The sequence below is a fragment of the Pogona vitticeps genome, chromosome 3, assembly GCF_051106095.1.
Source record: "Pogona vitticeps strain Pit_001003342236 chromosome 3, PviZW2.1, whole genome shotgun sequence".
NCBI lineage: Eukaryota > Metazoa > Chordata > Lepidosauria > Squamata > Agamidae > Pogona > Pogona vitticeps.
In genome coordinates, this window is record NC_135785.1 from 6,236,155 (window position 1) to 6,260,379 (window position 24,225).

A 24,225-nucleotide genomic window follows, 5' to 3' on the forward strand; every position below is an offset into this window, starting at 1 on the left:
ACAATTCAAAAGCATCAATTCTTCAGTGGTCAGCCTTCTGTATAGTCCAGCTCTCACTTCCATACTGGAAAAACCATAGCTTTGACTATGTGGAAGTTTGTTGGCAAGGTGATGTCTCTGTTAGGTTTGTCATTGCTTTCCTCCCAAGAAGCAGGCAGCTTTTAATTTCATGGCTGCTGTCTCCATCTGCAGTGATCATGGAGCCCAAGAAAGTAAAATCTGTCACTGCCTCCATATCTTCGCCTTCTATTTGCCAGGAGGTGACGGGACCAGTGGCCATGATCTTAGTTTTTTTGATGTTGAACTTCAGACCGTTTTAGGCGCTCTCCTCTTTCACCCTCATTAAGCAGTTCTTTAATTCCTCCTCACTTTCTGCCATCAGAGTGGTATCATCTGCATATCTGAGGTTGTTCTTCCAGCAATCTTAATTTTGGTTTGGGATTCATCCAGTCCTGCCTTTCGTATGATGTATTCTGCATCTAAATTAAATAAGCAGGGAGACAATATGCAACCTTGTTGCGCTCCTTTCCCAATTTTGAATCAATCAGTTGTTCCATATACAGTTCTAACTGTTGCTTCCTGTCCCACATAGAGATTTCTCAGGAGATAGATAAGGTGGTCAGGCACTCCCATTTCTTTCAGGACTTGCCATAGTTTGTTGTGGTCCACAGTCAAAGGCTTTTGCATAGTCAATGAAGCAGATGTTTTTTGGAACTCTCTGGCTTTCTCTATAATCCAGCGCATGTTAGCAATTTGGTCTCTAGTTCCTCTGCTCCTACGAAATCCAGCTTGTACTTCTGGGAGTTCTGGGCCCACATACTGCTGAAGCCTACCTTGGAGGATTTTGAGCATAACCTTGCTAGTATGTGAAATGAGTGCAATTGTACGGTAGTTGAAGCATTCTTTGGCACTGCCCTTCTTTGGGATTGGGATGTAGACTGATCTTTTCCAATCCTCTGGCCACTGCTGAGTTTTCCAAAGTTGCTGGCATATGGAGTGTAAGTTTACATTTCCTTAACTACACAAACAGTATTTTTCCCATTATGCATTATGGTGTTGTTGTTTTGATGTATATACCACCCCATACTGCTAAAGCACTCTCTGGACAGTTTAGCCAGCTGGGTTCTCATTTTACCGACTTTGGAAAGACAGAAGCCTGAGTCAACCTGTCACAAACGAACTCAGGTCATGAGAAGAGGCTTGACGGCAATACTGCAGTTTAACCTCTCTCTGCTACAGGGCTCTTAGATATTAACAAGATACAGAATTTGAAGTGATGAGGCCCAATTCTGGTGCTCCCTCCTGTATACAATAGGTGCCCCACTATATCCCCACCCACAATGCTTGATATATATATATATATGACCCCCAGGCACAACACAACATTTTCAGCCAGAAAATTATTTTTTAAAAAGCATTGGGGTACGAAAACATATAAAATCGGCCATTAAAAAGTGCTAGGAGGCAGTTTAAGATTTTGCTTAAAATGTCAAGATAGGAGCATGGAAGTAGCCCTCCACCATCTAGGAAAAAATGTCTGTGCCCCTAACCTCTGGAGGTTGCTTATCCATCTCGGTGTACAACTGGGATTAACAACTATGTTTCCTGCTTCTGGAACTAATCTCTTTATATCTCCAAGCATTCTAGCTAGCTGGTCTACCTTCACATATATTTACTCCGTTTTTCATTGCTTTATGATTTCTTATATTATTGTTGTATTTTAAATTGTTTATTTTATATGTTGTATGCCACCTAGAGTAGTCTATTGACTAGATGGGTGGGATATAAATTCAATAAATAAATAAATAAATAAATAAATAAATAAATAAATAAATAAATAAATAAATCTTCTTGCGGGATTTTAGGAGGACACGATGATTTGAGATCACTCAGACGCGTGATTTCAGATGATGGTGGCGATCGTATTAATAGATCACACAACTAATAAAAAAGGATGCCATTTAACGGTTTAATTAATTTAGTCCAAAGACATTTCAACAAGCACCTCGCTTATTAAAAAAAATACAGTATTTTTAAAATCTCACTTCAAAAGGCTTTCCAAAGAAAATATGGAAGGAGGGGGGGGGGGAAACAGTCCACACGGCAGTTTCCTGATGACACTAATAATTTCAAATTACAGTTTCTCTGAAATTGGTCTCTAGTCATTTCCTCCAATACTTTCAAAGCCACTTACTCTTAAGAGGCGATTGTGCTCATCCTTTCTACCCTGTATTCTCCTGAGAGGGGTTCCCTAAAAGTCTTTCCAAGCAGATTTGTTCCACAATTTAAATAAATATTCAAGATGGCAGTGCCCCAGCTGCGGGAAGCCCAGCCCAACCTAAGCGATTCACTTGGGCTGTGTTCTGTAGGGAGGAAGGGCTGCCATCGTTGCACGGAGGTGAGGATGCGACAGCTTCCTTTTAGACTTCAGTTTAGCTAAGGCTAATCAAGGAAAGAGAAGAAAAGGACGGGACCCAAGAGATGAATCATATGAGGAACGGACATAATGATGGATGATCTTGATCTGCTTTGATTACTTGAGTTTCTTCTGCCTTCCCAGGGAAGGGGACATTTGGGTGGCCCGGTTTAGATAGAGCTCTGCTTCACCTATTGCTGATTCTACCCCCTTCTCTTTCTTCTTGAGCACAAACAGAGATGCAGAAGGGAGGGTTAGAATTACAGGAAGGTCTCCTACAGCAGTGGTCCCCAACCTTGGGCCTCCAGATCTTCTTGGACTACAACTCCCAGAAGCCTTCACCACCACCACTGCCGGCCAGGATTTCTGGAAGTTGAAGTCCAAGAACATCTGGAAGCCCAAGGTTGGGAACCACTTGTCCTATAGGATAAACCATAAATTATTATCTACCCACCCAAAGAGTCAATCAATGTCCCATGTTTATTGCCTATAAAAACAAGGATTGTCAAGCACCTGTAAAGAAGCGTTCAGTATGTGCAGCTCAAGCTAAGCGGGATCTTTCCTATATGAAAGAAAGGTGTGTCTGCCTGTTTTACATCTTCAAATCTTCTATTTCCCCCCTTTTAAAAATCTCCTTGAAATAATTGTCAACTTCCTTTCTTGTCTCAAGCTTCTCCTTATCACACTCTGAAGCTTAAGTGTGTTAGCTTAACGTTCTCCTTCAAGTGGTTTTTGACTATGAACACACAGACACACACATCACATGCACGGCAAAAAGTGTAACCAACACGGGATTGAAACAGATTTGAACACACCACAGGGACAATATTATCTTTTCATTGATCATTAAGATGCAGGTGGGATGAGGCCGGGGGGGGGAAGCAGATGCACATAGATCCAAGTCCATTTAGCACAGCAAAAAGTCTGAAGGTCACACGGTGTGTGTGTGTGTGTGATTTAAAATAAAAACAGATAAGGACTTTGAGCTGAAAATAGAGGGTCGGACGCGATTGTCACCCAAGAAAAGGCTTGAAGTACATTTGGGTTGTTTCAGTCCAGAGAGAAAGCACACGGTTCTTCCCCCTCGTATTCCTGTGTCAGGATGGGTCCCTTTCAAATCACATTTTCATCACAGCTTTAAAGGAAACCTGAAGGAAGTGGGTGAAAATAAAACAAACTTACTTAAGCCATTAAAAAAAAACAATTTTACATACTTTGTACAAAAGTCATTAAGATGTTAGAGACAGGATCTTGCCTATAAGTTTGGGGGTATCCGACATTTCAGGATGCCTTAACAGAAGCAGAGTCTTCAAATCCCATGAGGTCCTAGTTTCCCCTCTATTCGGCCCTGGTTAGGCCTTTCACATAGAGCGCTGGTTCTCAAACTTGGTTCTCCAGATGTTCTTGGACTGCAACTCCCAGCCATCCTTGCCAGCACAGCTAGTGGTGAAGGCTTCTGGGAATTTCAGTCCAAGAACATCTTGGGGACCCCAGTTTGAGAACCACGGACCTAGAGTATTGTGGCCAGTTCTGAACACCATACTTTAAGGAGGACGCCAACCAACGGGAAACAAGCTCAGAGGAGGGCAACCAAGATGAACAGGGGAACAGAAAACAAGCCCCACGAGGAAAGACTGAAAGAACTGGGCATGCTCAGTCTTGAGAAAAGAAGACTGAGGCGAGATATGATCGCTTTTCAAATACTTGAAAGGTAGTCATAATGAGGATAAGGATCTGTTCTCAATCATCCCAGAGTGCAAGACGCATAATAAAGAGCTCAAGCTACAGGAAGCCAGATTTTGCCTGAATACAGTATCAGGAAAAACTTCTTAACTGTTAGAGCAGTACGACAAGGGAATCAATGACCTCCGGAGGTGGTGAGTGTTCCAATATTGGAGGCATTCAAGAGAAAATTGGACAACGATCTGTCAGATCGGCTTAGATTTATATTCCTGCACGGAGCAGGGGGCTGGATTCAATGACCAAATAAGCATGTTCCAACTCAATTATTCTATGATAATGAGCATAACATGAGCACATTTGGCTACCAAGGAATCTGAAGAGCATACGCTCTCCAAAATTAGTGTAGGGTGGGTCCACGCAAACAGAAACAAGTGGGTTTCCTTCTTAGGGCCACATTTCATCCAACCAATTCTGTTTGTTTTGAGTATGTTTGAGGCCAAAACAGAACACTCACTGGTCTAGAAGAAGATACTGAAGGCTTCCAGTGCTGGAAAAAAGCCACATACTTCTCTCCAGTCCAGAGAAGTAAAGTGTGTGTAAAAATGTAAGAGATGGGACAGAAATGGGTAACCATTTCACAAATTGGCTTACCACAGCCACGTCATCTGTGAACAGATGAGCATATTAATATGATACGAATTTGGATGGCAGGGTCTTGTCTACTAAAAAGTGAAATTCAGTGGGTTTATTCCCAACTACTGGTGTAGTGGATAAAGTGTTAGATTAGAACTGAAGAATCCCAGATTCAAATTATTGCTAGGTCATGAAAACTCACCATGGTTAGGTTGGGTAGAGATGGAACCACTCCTTGAATATCTCACTTATCTTAAAAACCCTATTTTTGTTGTTTAGTCATTAAATCATATCCGACTCCTCGTGACCCCATGGACCAGAGCACGCCAGGCCCTCCTGTCTTCCACTGCCTCCCGGAGTTGTGTCAAAGTCACGTTGGTCACTTCGATGACCCTGTCCAGCCACCTCATCCTCTGTCATCCCCTTCTCCTCTTGCCTTCACACTTTTCCCAACATCAGGGTCTTTTCCAGGGTCTCTTCTCATGAGATGGCCAAAGGATTGGAGCCTCAGCTTCAGGATCTGTCCTGTTATAAGTTGGAGGCAATCTGACAGCACCTAGCACACAGACCAGCTGCCTCCAAATAGTCATTTCCCCTCCCACCATGTTAGATTGGTAAAGGTAAAGGTTCCCCTTGACAATTTTTGTCCAGTCGTGTTCAACTCTAGGGGGCGGTGCTCATCCCCGTTTCCAAGCCATAGAGCCAGTGTTTGTCCGAAGACAATCTTCCGTGGTCACATGGCCAGTGCGACTTAGACACGGAACGCTGTGGCCTTCCCACCAAGGTGGTCCCTATTTATCTACCTGCATTTGCATGCTTTCGAACTGCTAGGTTGGCAGGAGCTGGGACAAGCGACGGGAGCTCACTCCATCGCGTGGAGTCGATCTTACGACTGCTTGGTCTTCTGACCCTGCAGCACAGGCTTCTGTGGTTTAGCCCGCAGCGCCACCACGTCCCCTATGTTAGATGCCTAGGGCAAATCCAGAACTTGCATCGGACTTTGGTTGTGACATGGGCACTTTAAAGACTGGGAAGTTCTATCTGGCAGCCTACCTCTTGCAGTACCTCGGATCATGTGCCACCAAGACTCTTGGCTTTGTTGAAGACAGTAATAAAGCCACCCGCTACCCTGAGATATAAGTGTAATTCTTAGATTCATAGAATAATTGAGTTTGGAAGGGGTCTCTAAGACCCCTGAGTCCAACCCCCTGCTCAATGCAGGAATCCAAATCAAAGCAGATCTCTGACAGAGGGCTGTCCTGTTTTCTCTTGAATGCCTCCAGTGTTGGAGTGTGCATCATATCCTGAGGTCATTGGCTCCATTGTTGTACTGCTCTAACAGTTAAGAGGTTTTTCCTGATATTCAGCCGAAATCTGACTTCCTGTAACTTGAGGCCATCATTATGTGTCCCATACTTTGGGATGATCAAGAACAGATCCTGCCCCTCCTCTGTAGGACTATCTTTCAAGTATTTGAAAAATGGTATCCGATCTCCCCTTTTTCTTTCTTCAAGTCTAAACGTGCCCAGTTCTTCCAGTCTTTCCTCCTAGGGTTTGGTTTCCATTCCCCTGTTCATCTTGGCTGCCCTCCTCTGAGCTTGTTCCAGTTTTCTGGCATCCTTCTTAAACTATGGTGTCCGAAACGGGACACAATGCCCCAGGAGGAATCCTAACCAGTATCAAATAGAGGGGAATTAGTACCTCATGGGATTTGGAGACTATTCTTCAGTTAGGTGACTACAAGAACCTGAAACAGCCTTGGACCTTTTTGCAGCCACATCACACGCTTGGCTCAGCTTGTGAGCTACAACAATTCCAAGATTTCCACATCGGCAACAAACCTTGCACAAGCAGCTGCTACGGGGGCGTGGTATCCGTTGCCCAGCTTGCTTGGGCGTTCCATTGCACAAGTAGTTAACGTCACAGATGCTTCGCCAAGTACCGCAACTGCTTATTTGTATTGTTTTAAATGTGTTTGATATTTATCTTGGTTACCATTTTAGCATAATACTTGTTTAATTCTTTTTTAAAATATTTGCATGCTTACTGCTTTAGCTTTTAAGCCGCCTTAGGTTGTTTTGCAGAGAAAGGCGGTGACCAAACAAACAAATAAATAATGTGATCCCCCACCAAAGTACTGGATGAATTAATCTGTACCTCTTGGAATGGTTTGCCTGCTGGCAATACATACACTGTCAACATATGAAGATATGGCACACCAGATTAAAAGTATGCATGGATATACAGTGGTGCCCCGCATAGCGAGGTTAATCCATTCCGGATTAACCTTCGCTATGGGGCCCAAAACTCACTGTCCGGTGTTTCCCCATGTTCCAGCGGCCATTTTGGGTGTCCCGGCGACCATTTTTTGTGTTACGGTGGCCATTTTGGGTGTCCCCGGCGGACATTTTGGGTGTCCCGGTGGCCATTTTGGTTGTCCCGGTGGCCATTTTGAGTGTACCGGCAGCCATTTTTTGTGTTCTGACGGCCATTTTGGGTGTCCGGTGGCCATTTTAGAACCGCCGAACAGCTGTTCCCCCATCGCAATGCGAGCATGCCCTCGCATTAGCGATGGGGAAATCTGCATCGCAATGCGGATTCGTCGTTAAACGGTGCGCTCGTTATGCAAGGCACCACTGTACACTGTTTCCCCGAAAATAAGACCTAATATGGAAATAAGCCCTAGTATGCTTTTTCAGGATGCTCGTCATATAAGCCCTACCCCCCAAACAAAGCCCTAGTGAAGTGAAACCCCAGTCTCCACCCTTGTGCAGCAACTAGAAGACGACATGACTGTCTTTGAATAAATGCAGATTGTTATACATGAACAAAATAAAATATCCCCTGAAAGTAAGCCCTAATGTGTTTTTGGAGCAAAAATGAATATAAGACTCTGTCTTATTTTCAGGGAAACACAGTATATATATATATATAGTTGGAACCTTTTAATAGAAGCTAATGTGTATACACTCTGGAGCTTTGCTTTGCTTTTCCAATACTATAATTCGGAGTCTATAGACCTCTTATATCTCTCTTTTAGCGACTCTTTGTTTGGTGTAATTTTTAAGAGATTAATTTTAAAAACGGCTGTTCCTTTTTGTCTTCTGTTTTTCTGGAAAACCTTTCATGGTTTCCTCCTCACCTGTTTTAACATGCAAGGATGACTTAGTCGGTCAGGCCTTATAATTTTCTTTGATTGATAAAAATGATAGGTTAGCATGCCGAGCCCTCAAAATAAAAATGTAAACGTCATTACTCAACATGCATCTCACCTCCTCCAGCCTTTGACCCAAAGTCTCTGTTGACTGAATGCTTTTCCTGTGTGAAAGGAAACACAACCCTGTCATGATCACAAAAAATATAATTAAAGGGTTGATTCTGAGCCTTTCTAGAGCTTAGGGGTTTGAGTTCCCATCATGCAGCACTTTTGGAAGTTCCAAAGCTTTGGATGAGCTTGTATTTTATAATCTTGGAACTGCAAAGCCGGAAGAGACCCTATAGATCAGCGATGGCGAACCCATGGCACGCATGCCACAGCTGGCGCGCAGAGCCCTCTCTGTGGGCACGCGAGGCCTAAGTCGCCATCGAGAAATATTGACCCGTCCTGCGATCCTGGATTTTGGGAAGAACTCTTGGGAAGGGAGGGAGAGCCAAGACAGCAATGGCCGCTGCCACCACAAACACACACAAACCCTGCGCCTTTAAGGACTGCAACCGGAGGCAGAGCGGGGAGTATCCCAGGCAGATGCTGGAAGTTGTGAGGCCAGAGAAGCGGAATTCCTCGGGGTGGTTGTGGTTGGTTCACCATCACTGTTCTAGATCATAAAGTCCAACCCATGTTAAGGAGGCACACTAAGGAACAGGCTAACTGGTTGTGACTAGAGATGGGGGCATTCGTATATGAATATCCCCACACAGGTGGCGTTAACGAGGGTCCAGCCCCATGGGGCCGGACGATCCACTCCCTGATCCACCGTGGATGCGGACAGCGTGATTCTACCAATGGATCCGCAGCGTCCCTCTAGAACTGGTAAAACCACTCCTTAAATGCTTCACTTACCTTGAACACCCCATTAGTCATTATAAGTTAGTTCTGACACGACAGCACATAATAACCATATTAATACCACAAACACATTTCAGATTTGGCAGAAAAGCTGTCCTCCCCTGCCCCCACCCCAAAAAATCTGTGGCTATCAGAAAAAATTCCTATTGTTATGGATATACATATTTAGGTGAAGCAAATGCAGGTTTTACCTGTCTATTTTGGTTGCTATGGTAACCGTGAAGCCTCCTTCTGTATCCGGCAAGTATGTGGATGGAACGATGGCGTAACTTCCCGAAGCCAGTCGGCACAGCTGGCTGACTTCCTGGGAGTAGCAGTGGGGCACGCAGCTAACGACTGGCTCCAACTGTAAGAAATCGGCTGAAGGCATTTTCACGTTGTTGTTATCGCTGGGGACCTGAAAGGATCCAAGAGGCCGCTGCATCAGTGAGGCAGGCCGGAGGTTACAGAGTGCTCAGAAGGGGAGAGGCAAGAGCAGATACATCACTCTGAACCATGGCGTGCCTGTATTATGTGCAGAAGCTCAAACCATCAGCGTGAGTTCTTAGCTTAAACCATAGTTCTGCACAACGTCTCAAAGAGCATGCAAAACAGAACGTCCAAAATATCCCTTGCACACAGAGGCAAGGCCGATATCAAACTTTCATTGGCACAGAATCACTCCCAATGGTTGAACAGTCATAAATCACACACCCATCCCACTTAGGAGACCTGATTTCAAATCCCTACAGAGTCACGGAAACTCCTGGGTGGGTGGCCATGTTCGCTCCTTGAACATCTCACGTACAGTTATGGCCAAAAATACTGGCACCCTTTGCAATTCTGTCAGAAAAGGCAACACTTCTCTCAGAAGGGTTCCTCTATACTCTGTACCTCTAAAACTCTATTTTTATAGTTGCTATAAGTTGGCAGTGGCTGAACTAGGAATGTACCGTTTGTGTTTTTGTGGACTACATCTCCCACAGTTCTCCATTATGCAAGTCCCACAATGCCTACATTTCACTCACCTTAAGAAAAGCTGGGAAGCTTCACGGCCTAGGTTGGCCTAGCTTACCATTAAAAAAGAAAGCTGCCTTGGGACTAGCTGGATTGATTCAGGAAAACTCTAGGCAACGGAGTCCAAAAATCCAAATAGCAAGTCCTTATTGATGACACATAACAACGTGCACCTAAAAAGGTGGGCGCAGCAACTCATATGGAAGGTGAATCATCAACATTGGGAAGATGGGCCCAGTCAGAAATCTAACAAGATTCTATCTGGATCACCTTGAATTCACTTAATAAGCTTGGAAGTGAAGCAGGACGATCAAAGAATACAGGACAAACGTTCTGTGACTGTGGAGAAATTCAATAAATGTAGCATTTCCATGCATTAAATTTATGCCTTACTACCAGTTATACATAGTCATTGACTATGCAAAAGCCTTTGACTGTGTGAACCACAACAAACCATAGCAAGTCCTTAAAGAAATGGGAGTGCCTGACCACTTTATCTGTCTCCTGAGAAACCTATATGTGGGACAGGAAGCAACAGTTAAAACTGGATATGGAACAACTGAGTGGTAGTGATGTATGGAAGTGAGAGCTGGACCATAAAGAAGGCTGACCGCTAAAGAACTGATGCTTTTGAATTGTGGTGCTGGAGGAGGCTCTTGAGAGTCCCCTAGACTGCAAAGAGAACAAACCTATCCATTTTGAAAGAAATCAACCCTGAGTGCTCACTGGAAGGACGGATCCTGAAGCTGAGGCTCCAATACTTTGGCCATCTCATGAGAAGAGAAGACTCCTTGGAAAAGACCTTGATGTTGGGAAAGTGTGAGGGCAAGAGGAGAAGGGGACGACAGAGGATGAGATGGTTGGACAGTGTCATCGAAGCGACCAACGTGAATTTGACCAAACTCTGGGAGGCAGTGGAAGACAGTAGGGCCTGGCGTGCTCTGGTCCATGGGGTCACCAAGAGTCGGACACGACTTAACGACTAAACAACAAACCAGTTATAAAAGAAGATCTAGCAAACGGCTGAGATAACGCTATTGAAGTAGCCCGCTTCTGGATGAAAAGAGTCTAATTATCTTAAGATTTTAATTTGTTTTTAATTTTACCTGTATTTCATATGGATCTGTAATTTTAAATTGTGCAATGCTCTGATATAAATAGACAGAATTTAGTATTTATTAAAAATATTGATACACCACCTTTCTGCTAGAGGATTAAAGGCGGTTTATGGTATTAAAAGAAACAAAGTTTAAAACCAAGTAACAAATTATTACAATATTAAAAAAGGCAAACAACATATTAAAACTCATAGGATCATGAAGTTGGGATGGGCCTGTCAGGCCACTGAGTCCCAATTCCTGCTCAATACAAATCATCATAAAAGCAAGATTAAAAACACAAGTAACACACAAAGAATAAAAGGATCTCTAAAAATCCCCTTGGCCCGCTGGTCCTTTAAAGCAGTGGTCCCCAACCTTGGGCCTCCAGATGTTCTTGGACTTCAGCTCCCAGAAATCCTGGCCAGCAGAGGTGGTGGTGAAAAGGCTTCTGGGAGTTGTAGTTCAAGAACATCTGGAGGCCCAAGGTTGGGGACCGCTGCTTTAAAGGACATTGTTCCTGAAGAGAGAGGCGAAAGTAAATCCTACCTGGAAGATATGAAACCCAATCGGGCGGCACTTGTTGTCCGCGCAGTGCTGACGGAGGGCCACCTTGATGCTGCTCTGCCCCACCGCGGCAGGGATGGTCAGAGGAAAGCAGGGGTTGGTGTGGAAGGACGGGAAGTTCCTGCTCCCGCCGGCGCTCTGCCCTTTTCTCCAACACCCTTCCAGCCGGGCGGTCTCCCACTCGCCACCTGGGAGCTCCTCACGGATGGCGTTGTCCAGCGGAGGCGGTTTTATCTCGCTGCCAGAAAGCAGGACAAGGTGAGGAGGACGGCAGGAAGGCCATGCGCCGAAGGAAGGAGAACGAAAGACAGGAGAGAGGAAAAGAAGAGGTTACCTACTTGATGGCTTTGTTAGAGAAAATAAAAACCAACCCAAAAGAAAACTGGAAAAGTGACTGCTGTGCTTTTAGAACAAAAGCTACCGCCTTTAAGATGCTGCCGAGAAGTATAGTTCCCTACCTAGAGTCTTAAGACTGCAACTCCCAGGAATGCTGCCCGGGATAGGCACTGGTGAAGACTTTGGGGAGTTGCCATCCAAGAACGCTTGGGGGCCCAGGGTTGGGAACCACTGCCTTAAGAGGGTCCGCTTGCTCCTTGCGTTTCCTAACATCTACAGGAAACGGTTGGGGAAAGCCGTGGCAAAGGCTGGACTGAATACACAGATGCAGGAAGGTCTACCTTGCCTTTCCACCAGCCGGTCTCAGGGCAGCAGTAGAAGAAGAGAACTCTAAATGAGCGCCTGGAGGCAGCTTCTCTCCCGAGAACTTCCGCCAGGGATCCAATCTCATTCCTTTTGCCTCTTCCACATGCAGGAAAAGAGAAGGAAGAGTAGGCGGCTCTCAGATGGTGCTTGTAAGCAGCACCGAGCCCTGAGGTCATGTGAAATCTCTGTAAAAGTTAGTTACACCTTTCAGCAGCGCTACTGGCTGCCGGACATGCCAATCCAGGATCTCTGTCCTGATTGGCCAGAGCTTCTAATCAGAGCTTCTAATTAGAGGCCCCCAAAAGGGTAACGAATATAGACAAATATTAATGGATCGGCAAATAAAACCAAGGGAATATTCATCGATCCGTATTCGTCGTGACTTATAATCCGATGAATACGGATTGACGAATATATGACGAATCAGCTATATTAATCGAAAAAAATGGTTTGGTTTTATATTCGTCCTTATCTCTAGTCATGGCTCAGTTGGCACCTATAAATCCTAGCTGAGAAGAGATGGTGCTGTTGATGAGGAAAAGAAAGAGAAGGCAAAGCATCCTCAGGGGCTTCTTGCATGCAGTGGCTGAGTCTCCAGATTTGGGATGTCACTAACAAGCTCATCTCCTTCCTAAATAGCAAGCGGCATGCAAAGAGAGCCCTTCTGGTATCTCCGATCAGTGATCAGAGAGAAGAGTGGAGACTCTTTTCCCTTTGAGCCTTGGGAAAGTAGGTAGGGCCAAACCAAAAGACTCTACAAGTTGGGTTCATGGAGACAGGTCGCTGGTCTGGCTTTCAGAAGCTTCTTTACCAGTCTAACAAATATTCAAAGAAGCCCTCGTTTTTGCCTTGGTGCCCAGCCTGCAGGTCAAAGACCGTGGAAGGCCTCAGACTTTTCTATTAAAGCAAAATAAGACCTAAATACTCTGGATAAAACCCAATCTCTTCTCCGAGTAACCTAAGAAGTAGGTGGGCACTTGGGGAAAGGGCATGAAGGAAGCCATCTGAAATTAAAATCATTATTTTATTTTATTCGGAAGTCATAACTCCTTGATCCTCTAGTAAGATAGCATCCGCAGTAGGTGTTAATCACAGCAGAGAAAAAAATGCCCAAACTCAGGAAAGCGCCGTGGAAATTACTGAGGGAAGTCTTCAGCGGCTGACGGCACCTGCTCTGTATTGTAAAATGTGTACGTTTCAGTTCCTGGGATCTCCAGGGAGGGCTGGGAAAGCCCCCTGGTTGAGTTTGGAAGTGGACCAAAACCGAAGGACCTCCTCAGGTTTTCTAGAACGTTCTTCACCTGCTCTGACCTGAGCTGGCTTTCCTTCCATCTCTTCGGGTTACTTCCTTCTTACATTTCTCTTTCGATCCTCTCTGGGAGAGGAAAAAGAAGCCATCTTGCATTTATTCTTAGGGGTTAAGGAGGCAGCTCTGGCGCCCTGCATCTCCATCTTTGTTGGCTTCAACCTGGTTTCCTATTTATTTATTTATTTATTTATTTATTTATTTATTTATTTATTTATTTATTTATTTATTTATTTATTTATTTACTTACTTACTTACTTACTTACTTACTTACTTACTTACTTACTTACTTACTTACTTACTTACTTATTACATTTATACCCTGCCCCTCTAGACCATGTCTACTCGGGGTAGCTTACAACATAAAATATATCAATATAAAATATATATAATCATAAAAAATACAATTACTATATTAGTTAAAACAATTAATTTAAGAAAGGATCACCAAGATGGGGTAGGAAAAGGAAAGAAGAAATAAGAAAAAAAGGAAAAAAAAGTATCTTTCCCACTCAATGTACTTCTCTAAGAAACAACAGCCTTCTTACTTTTTTTGGGATCAGAAGTGCCGATGTGCTAACAATGTCGATGCTCATGGTCTGAAAACTCACCTGCTGTTTCGTGCTGCTAGCTCTACTAACAGCTAAAACCCTGGTGAACAGCTCCCTGTCATGGTAGCCGTTTGGCTCCTTGTCACAAAAAAACTTCCTAACTGTTAGAGCAGTATGACAACGGAACCCATAACCTTGGGAGGTGGCGAGCGCCCCAACCCTTGAGGTATTCAAGAGGAAATTAGACAACTATCTGTCAGATCTGCTTTGATTTGGATTCCTGCCTTGACTCAGTGGCCTTAAGGGGCCCCTTCCAACTCAATTTTTCTATAACTGTAGACAAAATAGACAGGACAGTGGTCCCATTAGAAGAGGTTTCCTATGATTTCAACAGTAAGATTTTTCCCTCGCAACCCATCCTTCCTTTTCTTTCTGCTGGGCACACCTGAGGGAGATCCTTCCACTGGAGAAGACACGGAGCAAGAAATTTCCCTCTGCATCATTCAGAAAGGTGCTGGGAACAACAAGGTAATAGCCCGGGGAAAGGTCACAGTGCAGGTGAACTTCTCGACTGTAGGAGTGGCAAACCGTGCCAGAAATCGGGGGAGCGGAGAGGGTCTTCAGAAGATTGAACTGCTTCTTCTCAACCTAGAGGGTGTGAAGGGAGAAAAGTCAGTGCAATGCTGTACATCCAAAGGTGGACCGGGCAACAAGAGAAGGTCAAAAAGGATGATCATTGGACTCGAAACCAGCCCTGTGATGAAAGACTGAAAGAACTGGACCGGTTCAGCCTTGAAAAAGAAGAGAGGAGACAAGACAGCACTTTTCAAATACAGTGGTGCCTCACATAGCGAGGTTAATCCGTTCCGGATTAACCTTCGCTATAGCGAAACATCGCTGAACGGGACAGGGAAAGCCACTGGAACGCATTAAACATTGTTTAATGCGTTCCAAAAGGCTCCTTTACTCACCGTTCAGTGAGGTTTCCTATGGCCGGCAGCCATTTTCACGCCCTCGTTAAGCGAGGGGAGGGCGCGAAAACGCTGCGCGCGGCCATTACGGAGCTTCCGGTGGCCATTTTGTCCGCCGAACAGCTGATCGTCGGGGCTTCATTTTGCGAAGATCAGTAAGCGAAACGCTTACCGATCTTCGTAAAGCGATTTTTGGCCATGGGCCCATTGGTAAGCGATCGCATTAGCGATCCAAAAAACGGATCGCTATGCGATTTCGTTGTTATACGGTGCGCTCGTTAAGCGAGGCACCACTGTACTAGAAAGGTAATCCTACAGAGGAGAGGCAGGATCTGTTCTCAATCATCCCAGAAGGCAGAACAAATCCTAATAGTCTCAAACTACAGGAAGCTAGATTTCAGATGAATATGAGGAAAAATTCTTAACTGTTAGAGCAGTATGAAAATGGACCCAATGACCTCCAGAGGTGGTGAGAGCGCTCTAACATTGGAAGCATTTACGAAAAAATTGGGCATCCATCTGTCAGATCTTCACCCTGTTTTGTGTATCAGTAGTTCCCAACCTCAGGTCCCCAGATGTTCCGGGACTAAAACTCCCAGAAGCTTTCACCACGAGCTGTGCTGGCCAGGATTTCTGGGAGTTGTAGTCCAAGAACATCTGGGGACCCAAGATTGGGAAACACTGATCTAGATAGAAAAATATAAACAAAGAATGATGTCTTTCTTCCAGTTAGAAGCCACTTATCTAGCGCAACGCTGGAGTGCAGCAGGAAGTGGTTGCAGAGTACTCAGTAAATCAAGAATACAGAATCTCAAAGAAGTATCTGGTGTTCCTCTGAGCATACGCAGACCATTTTAACCCACTAATAAAGAGCTGTATTCTCTGCCTCGCCCACCCGCTACTGAGTTTTCACTGTGAAAAAGGGCTTGGGTTACAATACTCGGATCTGTGTGCGTGTTTTCCCATACCCGCCCAGTGTTAAGGTCTAGAAACTTTGTGTTTTCTTTTTTTAAATGGCTGCACCCTTCAATTCCCCACTGCCCGCCTAACCTTCAAATTACCTTCCACAGATGCAGCCCCACAGCATGGTAATTCTTCCCTCGGACACCGTCCGTCGAAGGCAGATCCGCTTCCGTTAAACAGGGACGGTTCCGGATCCTGCCTGCCCAATCGGTGTTATACTTCCGATGCTTCTGCAGGAGGGCGATGCACACCTCGCTCTGCTCACAGACTCTCAGCCAGAACTTGGGATTCATAGGGAAGGTGCTGTTGTTACGGCAGCCGCCTGCAGACTGCCCCCTCACCCACGACCCGTACAGTTTCTGAGTGTGACCCAGCACTCTGTCTGAGGAGAGAGACCAAAAAAAGCACACGGATGGAGCATCACGTCACTGGTTCCCATGTAAATTGCTTGCCTTTTGGTGGCCTTTCGGGGGAGAGGAAACGAACCGCCCTAAATATGAACAAACTGCCTACCCTTTATGATGTGCGTCGGAACTGGAAAACATGCGCCATCCTCCCTCCAAATATTGTTGGACTCAAACTCCCATCAGCCCCAGTCAGGGGTGATGGGGAATTATGGGACCAGTATTATTCATTCATTCACGGATTCATTCATTCTATTTATATCCCACCTATCTAGTGCCTAAGCATTGGGCAGCTAACCAATGTTGAAACACAACTACAGTGGTGCCTCGCTTAACGGGCGCTCCGTTTAATGAGGAAACCGCATAGCGATTAAGTTTTTGCGATTGTAAAAGCGATCGCATTGCGATGTTCCCTATGGGGAAAAATCGCTTTGCGACGATCAGTTTGCTGTTTCGCTTACCGATCATCGCATAGCGATGATTTTCCAACAGCTGATCGACAGTTCCAAAATGGCCACCGGGTAAACAAAATGGCCACCCGCTGTGTTTAGGGACAGATTCCTCGCTTACCGGGCAGCGAAAATTATTATTTATTTAATTTATATGGCCACCGTATGGAGGATCTTCGCTTTAAGGTGAGTTTTTTGCCCATAGGAACGCATTGAAGGGGTTTCAATGCACTGCTATGGGCTTTTTAAAATCGCATAGTGACAAAATGGCTTTGCAGCGATTTTTGCTGCACGGATTAACATCGCTATGCAAGGCACCACTGTATTCCAGATGTTCAGCAACATCTGGATAACACAAATGCCTTCCTGCATAGTGAATGAGCGAAGGCATGGGCCCACACCGGCCAAGAGAAAAACATGAAGAAGACCAGAAATGCTTCTCCTTGTTTTGACAGTTGTTGTGACCCATCTCCAATTCAGTCGTAGCCGTTGGCCCTTCTCTCCCAGCCAGAAGTCTTTTCTTCCCACTCCTGCGCTATGATGGTTCTCTTCATCCTCTTTCTATGGAGCCAGCCAATGGATCCGAACTGTTCGCAAGAGACTTGGACCAATAGCCCAAAGGAGGAGATGATTTTCCTGGAAGATCCCAGCAGGAGCATCCAAGCAAAGGAGACTTTCCCATTTTCATGATACTTAATGCCGTAACCATCCACGGTGGCTGCCTATGACTGCAGCCATTCTGCACCCACCAGCCAAGAATAGAACCCTGGCTAGAACTCAAAGATTTGGCACAGACGGTTGGAGTAGACCACAATGGAAAAATCAAATCTTTTCATCTCATTCTGCCACCTGATGGGGAAAATATAGCATTTTTGGGGTGGGGGGCACGGCATACCTGTGTAAAGGCTCTGCAGCTGCCCTTCTTCAGTAATGGGGTACCCAGTGATGATCTCATCAAATTCTGTGAAAAATTCCTCTTCTTCTACCCAGAATTCCCCTTCCTGGATCTGGGACAGAAGTTCCGCTGCAACCACTGGGTCCAGCTGGCTCCATCCAGGACCACTGAAGCACAAGACGGACAGAAATCAAGAGGGATAACTATTATTACTATTTTGACCCCCTATTAGACTAAGAAAGAGCAGGGATGGGAGTAAGAGATTTGAATCAGAAAGAGCAGGAGAGCTGAATTGGACAGAGCTGCTATTGCCACTTAGTTTGCTAAGCCCTTGCCAACTGGGTCTAGGTATAATTCCTATATGTTTCTGTTGAAGGGGCAAATCCACACAGTAAATTCATGTATATGCAATGAATTTATATTTTATTTTACAGTCTCAAAAATTTTGCATGTGCAGCTGATTCTTCTATGTTGTGAGTACTCAACATAGTTGTGGAAGATATCTTGGATTTTTGTCTGAATTTGAATTCAAAAGGGCCCTTAAACTTTGCAATTCTATAAGCAACTGCTGTTGCCGAAGTCTTGGGTGCACAAACTGTAGCACTGTGTTGTTGTTATAACTGCTCGCACTGTCAGTTTGTGAAAAAGAAGAGACTAATTTTGTGAAATTGTGTCTCCAAGGTTCATCAATAGATATCTAAGTAAACAAAAAGCCCCGTAGAATTTTAAATCATTACATTATCAATCATAATAGATATAGGTACCTAGTAGCACATAGCACGAATCCTCACCTATAAAGGGCATGTTTGTGTTTTCTCTCTTTAAAAAGAAAAATATTTGGGGGAACAGCCAGGTTTGGAGGTGTCGCCCTTAAACCTGCCAGTGAGATGGTGGGATGCCCCAGATGACACCAGCTGACTATTAAATCCTCAGTTCTTAATCTTGGCTTTCTAGATATTTTGGACTTCAGCTGCCCAAAATCCCTGAGCACAGACTAGATTAGATAGATGAGGCATCCTACAGTCTCAAGAGACGATGAGGTGAGGTAAAAATATTTTAAACAAATAAACGAACGAACAAACGAACGAACGAACTTTGGAACCCTGGCTCTAAGTGCAAAATGGCTACTCACCCCTCCCTCCAGGGCCCTTTCCAGCACCGTCTCCCCCAAGGGTTACGTATCCTCAACAGCACAATATCCTTCCTGGACACTCTGGAGAGGTCCTGCATGTCGACCACAATGAACGCGTGGAATTCCCCCAGCTCGCTGGTCCCTGGTGTGGGAGAAAATGTCAAGTTGACGGGAACTGGCACATCCAATAAAAACCGAAAGATACAAGGAGAAACAATCTCAAGACGTCTGGGATAGGTAACACTATGTAGTGTCTTGATGACGTGGTGAAACGCTTTAAAAAACGTTTATGCTTGACACCTTTCAGCAGGAATTCCTGATTAGCTTCAGAGCTGAACCAGACCAGAGAAATATAAAGATTTTGCTTCTGATGAAGGTCCTGCTGAAACGCGTTAAGCAAGGAAGTTTTTAAAGCTTTCCACCAATCATCAAGACACTACATATTGTTACCTATACCAGACATCCTGAGATTGTTTCTCCTTGTCTCTATGGGAGAAAAGGTCAAAACCGTGAGAAAATCTCCACCCAATCCCTTCCAGGCCCATGGGAATATGGGCCATATTTCCCCACGACTGCTCTCCCATCCCCACACAGCTCACTAGATTCTGAGGGACAATGAAGCATTCGGAGAACTCTTCCCCCAAGAAACTAGGCATTCTAAAACTAAACTAGATTTCTGTTGCTTAAAAAGTGTGGCAATAACTTTTTTGGATTACAAATTCCAGAAAGCCCCAGCAGGTGCGTCTGTTGGCTCTCCGGACCACAACTTCGACTGCAGCCCAAAGAAATAATTGTCCCCGGGGATTTTCCGTCTCAGCAGTAAGTGGTGGAACCTTGTTGCCAAAAAAAGCACCAAAAAAGCTAAGGATGTTATCTATACCATTTGGCTGGGGGATTATGGGAGTTGTAGTCCAATCAAGTAACCTTCCCAAGCTCTTGTGGCCAAACGAAGGCCTTGGGATGAGTTGACGCCCCACGGTTCTCCCCAGACCTTGGCGTGAGCTGAAGACGGAGCAGCTCATGACGCATTTCTCCTTCAGATTCATCAGTCTTCTAAAGACGGCCTTCTCCAGGACTTTACTGGCTCGCTCCTTTTCCGTGCTTCGGGCGGGGTCTTTCAGGGCCCACCTTTCCGCCAGGCCTCCGGTGAGATCCACCAGAGCATCGGCCACCTGGCCTGCCCAGAGGTGTTCGTAAGAGCCGTGCACCCTAAGAAATGCCGAGACAAAAACACACGTCGTCGGGATACTGAACTGGCAGTTTAAAAGAAGAAGGGAGGGAGTTTCTTTCCTGGACGGATGCACGTGGGTGAGGATAATACGAATCACATTCCTGACAAACAGAATTTGCAGTAGGCAGGAGCTGCAAAGTGGCTCGCTGTCAGAATCAAAGCTCCCACTCCCACGAATAGAGATGTCAGAAATCAGATCTATGGGGTACGCCTGCAACTAACAGTGTATCTTGCTCTATATCTGTGAAGATTTTCAGTCGTCCAGGTGAGGCCATCTGGAAGCTGAGTCATGGCCACTGGACTTCTTATTAGGCTGAAACCCTCGTTGGAAGGCCTGTTCATCCATCCCCAGAAAGATTAGGACCACACACACTAGGAAGACCACAGTTAACGACCATTAACGACTCATGACAATGGGTGGAGAAGGACTGCAGAAGTGGGATTATCCCTCACCCCCAATCCTTTGTCCTTCTAATGTGCCTATTCAGACCAGGGGGAAGTGAGGCTATTCCACTATCTAATCTATCTATCTAATCTATCTATCTAATCTATCTAATCTATCTAATCTATCTAATCTATCTATCTATCTATCTATCTATCTATCTATCTATCTATTCCATTTATACCCCGCCTAACTGGTCATTTTGGCCACTTCTTCCTCCTTGCCCATCCTCCTCTGTAGTCTTCTTTCTCCTTACCCATCCTCCATGCTTCCGATGAACATGTTTACTTTTAAACACAGATCTCTAAAGTCCCGTGCACATGCTGATCCCCTTTAAATGTGGTTTGGTCACTCTTTTAAAAAGAAGAAATATGTCTCTAAATGTTGAAAACTATTTGGAGAAGGAGTTGGGAAGTGATGTCACTGGCTTCTGCCAGTAGGTGCTATGCACAGATAGCTCCCGCTCTAACTACTCACAAATTGCCTAGACTCAACCTGTAAGGAATGACTGCACACGAAAACAAAATACAACAAACAGACCTCCACAGGAGCTCGGCACACAAAACTACACACAGCCAGCCCTCCCAACCTTCAGTTCCCGTGCCCATCACACACTTAGCATAAGCCTTTTCCAACAGGGGGAGCCAAAACACATCTTCCGTCTGGCACTGGGAGAAACAGAGCTTGCCCCCGATGCAAGGGAGCCGATCGTCGATGGTGACCTCCACCCAGTGTCCAAACTGCCAGACGCGGCAGGTGAAACAGCCTCGGTAATTCTCCGCTCCCCAGCTAGGTTGACCCGGAGGTATCACCTGTGTGGAAAGAATGATCACACATCGGCACAAAAGAAGAAGACTGAACCGGCATAAGCTTTTATATTCCAGATCTGTGGGTCTGCGGATGGAATGGACCCCATCCTGCCAGCATTTTTTATTTCATGCTTTTTAAAATATAAAATCTAACGGCTGGAACAACAACAACAAAATTGTGACTTCATGGATATCTGCTCACATCTCACACTGAACAGTAAGGTATGACATTACATCATCATCACCATCATGATCATCCATGTGCCTTCAAGTTAAATCTAACTTATGATAACCCTTTTCAGGGTTTTCCAGAACCCTTCTCTTCTAGGGGTGCCCTGGGACTGTCCAGCTTGCCCAAAGCCACACAGGCTGGCTCTTCTCCCAGCAGGTACAGTGGGGGACTCAAACTCCCAACCTCTCTGGCTCCTCAGTCAGATATCTAAACCACTGGGCTATCCTGACAGGTCCTGAACACTGTGGCTCTCCCTTATTCTTCCAAACAGAGTTGAGAAACTTATTTTCTACAGTAATCAGTCATCATTAAGGTCCTAAAGGGGGGGAAAAACCCCTAACAAGTTGTAATTACAATTTTTAGTTGTAGTTAAAATTTCAAAAGTAAAGCCTTCCTGTTTCTCGAAAGTAACTAAACACATTACTTTGGTGTGTTTTTTAAAAAAATAAAACAATGTCTGGATGCTGCACATGAACTTTCCTTCGGTACAAAACATTCAGTTTTGTCACTTCACTGCCCACAAAAGGGCAGAAGGCATAAACCACCACTTGAACCCTGCGGTATTTTCCTCCACTATTTATTTGACTAAGAAAGTAACTAAAATGTAAAAATGAAAAAAGAGAAGAAGAAGAAAAGAATGCAGGTCAATACTTTTAAAGTTGTTGTTCTTTGTCTGAATTACAGGAGAGAAGAAATGTTGAAACCAAACCCACTGAGCCACGGAAGGGCTGGCAAACCACATCGGTGGACTTCAGATCCGGATAAGCCAGGAAAGGATTGCCGTAAGTCAGAATTGATTAGACAGCACACCACCATTGTTATTTCGGCACTATAGACATTAATGAAACAAAACTGGGAGCAGCGTACAGATAGATCTCTCTCTCCCTCGCTCTCGTTCTCAAGATATATGTATATAAAATTATGTTCAAGTGGATCTGTAATGCTTTTTTTGATTGCTTTCATCCTGTTTCTGGCCTTCTCCAACCATCCGGTTTGTTTCTTTATATAACCCAAATCAAACCCTGTTTTTACCCTGATCTCAATCAACCACCAACCCCACACCTGACATCCATAGTCAGAACATCTGAACAGAAGCTTCTGTGTGCAGGCGTCTGTACCCCTCCAGGTTCACCACACGATAGCAGACACCATGGGTGCAAGATTCCTGTTTGAACAGAAAGCCTGCCCAGTGGCATGCATGCACCCTCCCTTTTACAGATCTGCCCTCCAGTACACGGGCCTCGAGAGGAAGGGTAGTGGAGTGGGTGAGGCCTGGAGGGAGGAGGCCTTCAGACACTGGGAAAAATCTTGTCCATGGAGGTGTCACGTAAAGTTATGCCTGTGTCAATGAGCCGTGCATTGCGCCTGGCAGCAAGGATTCAGTTGCACAAGGAGCCAGCAGGAGTGGTTTGTGGATGGCACTTCCCTCTTAGCTATCGTTAAGTACCACTGGCAAAACACTGAGTATTCAGTATCTCTTGGCCTCTCAGGCCTTAGTACTTGAGCCTGCACAGACTCTTCTGTCCTGGTCTTTGATGGTAATAAATTCTACTTACTATTGCTCCTCCTTTCTGGTGAAGTTCGATATTATTCTCAAAGTATCCTATCTTGTGCTAGGTTCTCTACAATACTCGGCTTGCCATAGCAAAAGCATGTAATGTGGCTGCAACTCTGATGGGGAGAACGTTGGAGGTTTTGCAACCTCGCATGCAGTCAATGCGCCTGTTGATGTCTTGCTGCTGACAGCAGTCATGTTTGCCAATTTGCTGTTTGATCTAGTCAACTGTTAGTAGTGACACTTTTTTTTTCTTTTCTCCTACTAGTGTCTCGGAGTGAGTTATTGAGACTGTAAGTGCCAGCTTAATGAGAAAATGGGTAGTCTACTCTGAGGAGCTGTTCTGCTCCATGAATCCCTACCCTTCTACTGCACAGTTAAGAGGAATTTAACCACAAATTCAAAATTCTGCAACAGAGAACAGGGTATCGCCTCTTCTTACCTTGGCTAGCAGGTATTTACTTTTCTGCAAAGCAGCACAAGCACACAGGAACCAGCAGTCCCCCAACATCCCCTGTTTCACCTGCCATTCATAGTGATCGTCGGAAAACAATCGAGGCAGAGAACAAATCTCCTGATGGGGAAAGAGAAGAGTAACATTTTTAAAAAGAACAGGCTGCACTTCCAGCTGACTTTCCTGAAAAATTAACCCATCCTCAATTCCCTAAGAGGCAGCTTGGAAGAGGGTTGCTGTTATGCGCCATCAAGTCACTTCTGACTTACGGCAACCTTATGAGTGAATCTCTAGAATGTCCTGCTCAGGTCTTGCAAACTCAAAACCTGTGGCTTCCTTTAGGAAGTTGTTCCAGCTCATGCTTGGGACTTCTTTTTTTACTCCTTGTCTTCAATTTTTCCTAGCAGTATTGTCAAGCATTAAAGTATGCACACACGCACACACAAAATATGTATGTGAGCTGGATACTGTTTGCCAACTTTGGAAGGATGGAAGGCTGAGTCAATCATGAGCTGCTTCCTGGGATTGAACCTGGGTTGTGAGCAGAGTTTTGGCTGCAGTTCTGCAGTTTAACTACGAGGCACGTTGTCTTCTCATAACGCACCCAAAGTGGGGTAACCTTAGTGTAGTCATTTTGGGTCCTAGAGAGCATTTAGACCCACTTATTTATG

The 24,225-nt window shown here is 44.9% G+C and overlaps 1 protein-coding gene across 3 annotated transcripts in view; it reads right to left on the reverse strand.

The window, feature by feature from the left end:
* Positions 1-1,955: 1,955 nt before the first annotated feature.
* CAPN10 (calpain 10) overlaps positions 1,956-24,225 on the reverse strand; it is a 28,363-nt gene continuing 6,093 nt past the window's right edge. For all 3 annotated transcript variants that reach the window (XM_072996310.2, XM_072996311.2, XM_072996313.2), the window contains 11 exons: positions 23,543-23,674; positions 21,120-21,316; positions 19,823-20,040; positions 18,832-18,973; positions 17,700-17,866; positions 16,050-16,333; positions 14,463-14,665; positions 11,441-11,696; positions 8,990-9,195; positions 8,005-8,050; positions 1,956-3,564 (listed from right to left, as the gene is read on the reverse strand). In XM_072996310.2, the coding sequence (XP_072852411.2) occupies positions 3,535-3,564; positions 8,005-8,050; positions 8,990-9,195; positions 11,441-11,696; positions 14,463-14,665; positions 16,050-16,333; positions 17,700-17,866; positions 18,832-18,973; positions 19,823-20,040; positions 21,120-21,316; positions 23,543-23,674 (1,881 nt within the window). In that variant the 3' untranslated portion in view covers positions 1,956-3,534. The remainder of the gene's footprint in view (positions 3,565-8,004; positions 8,051-8,989; positions 9,196-11,440; positions 11,697-14,462; positions 14,666-16,049; positions 16,334-17,699; positions 17,867-18,831; positions 18,974-19,822; positions 20,041-21,119; positions 21,317-23,542; positions 23,675-24,225) is intronic.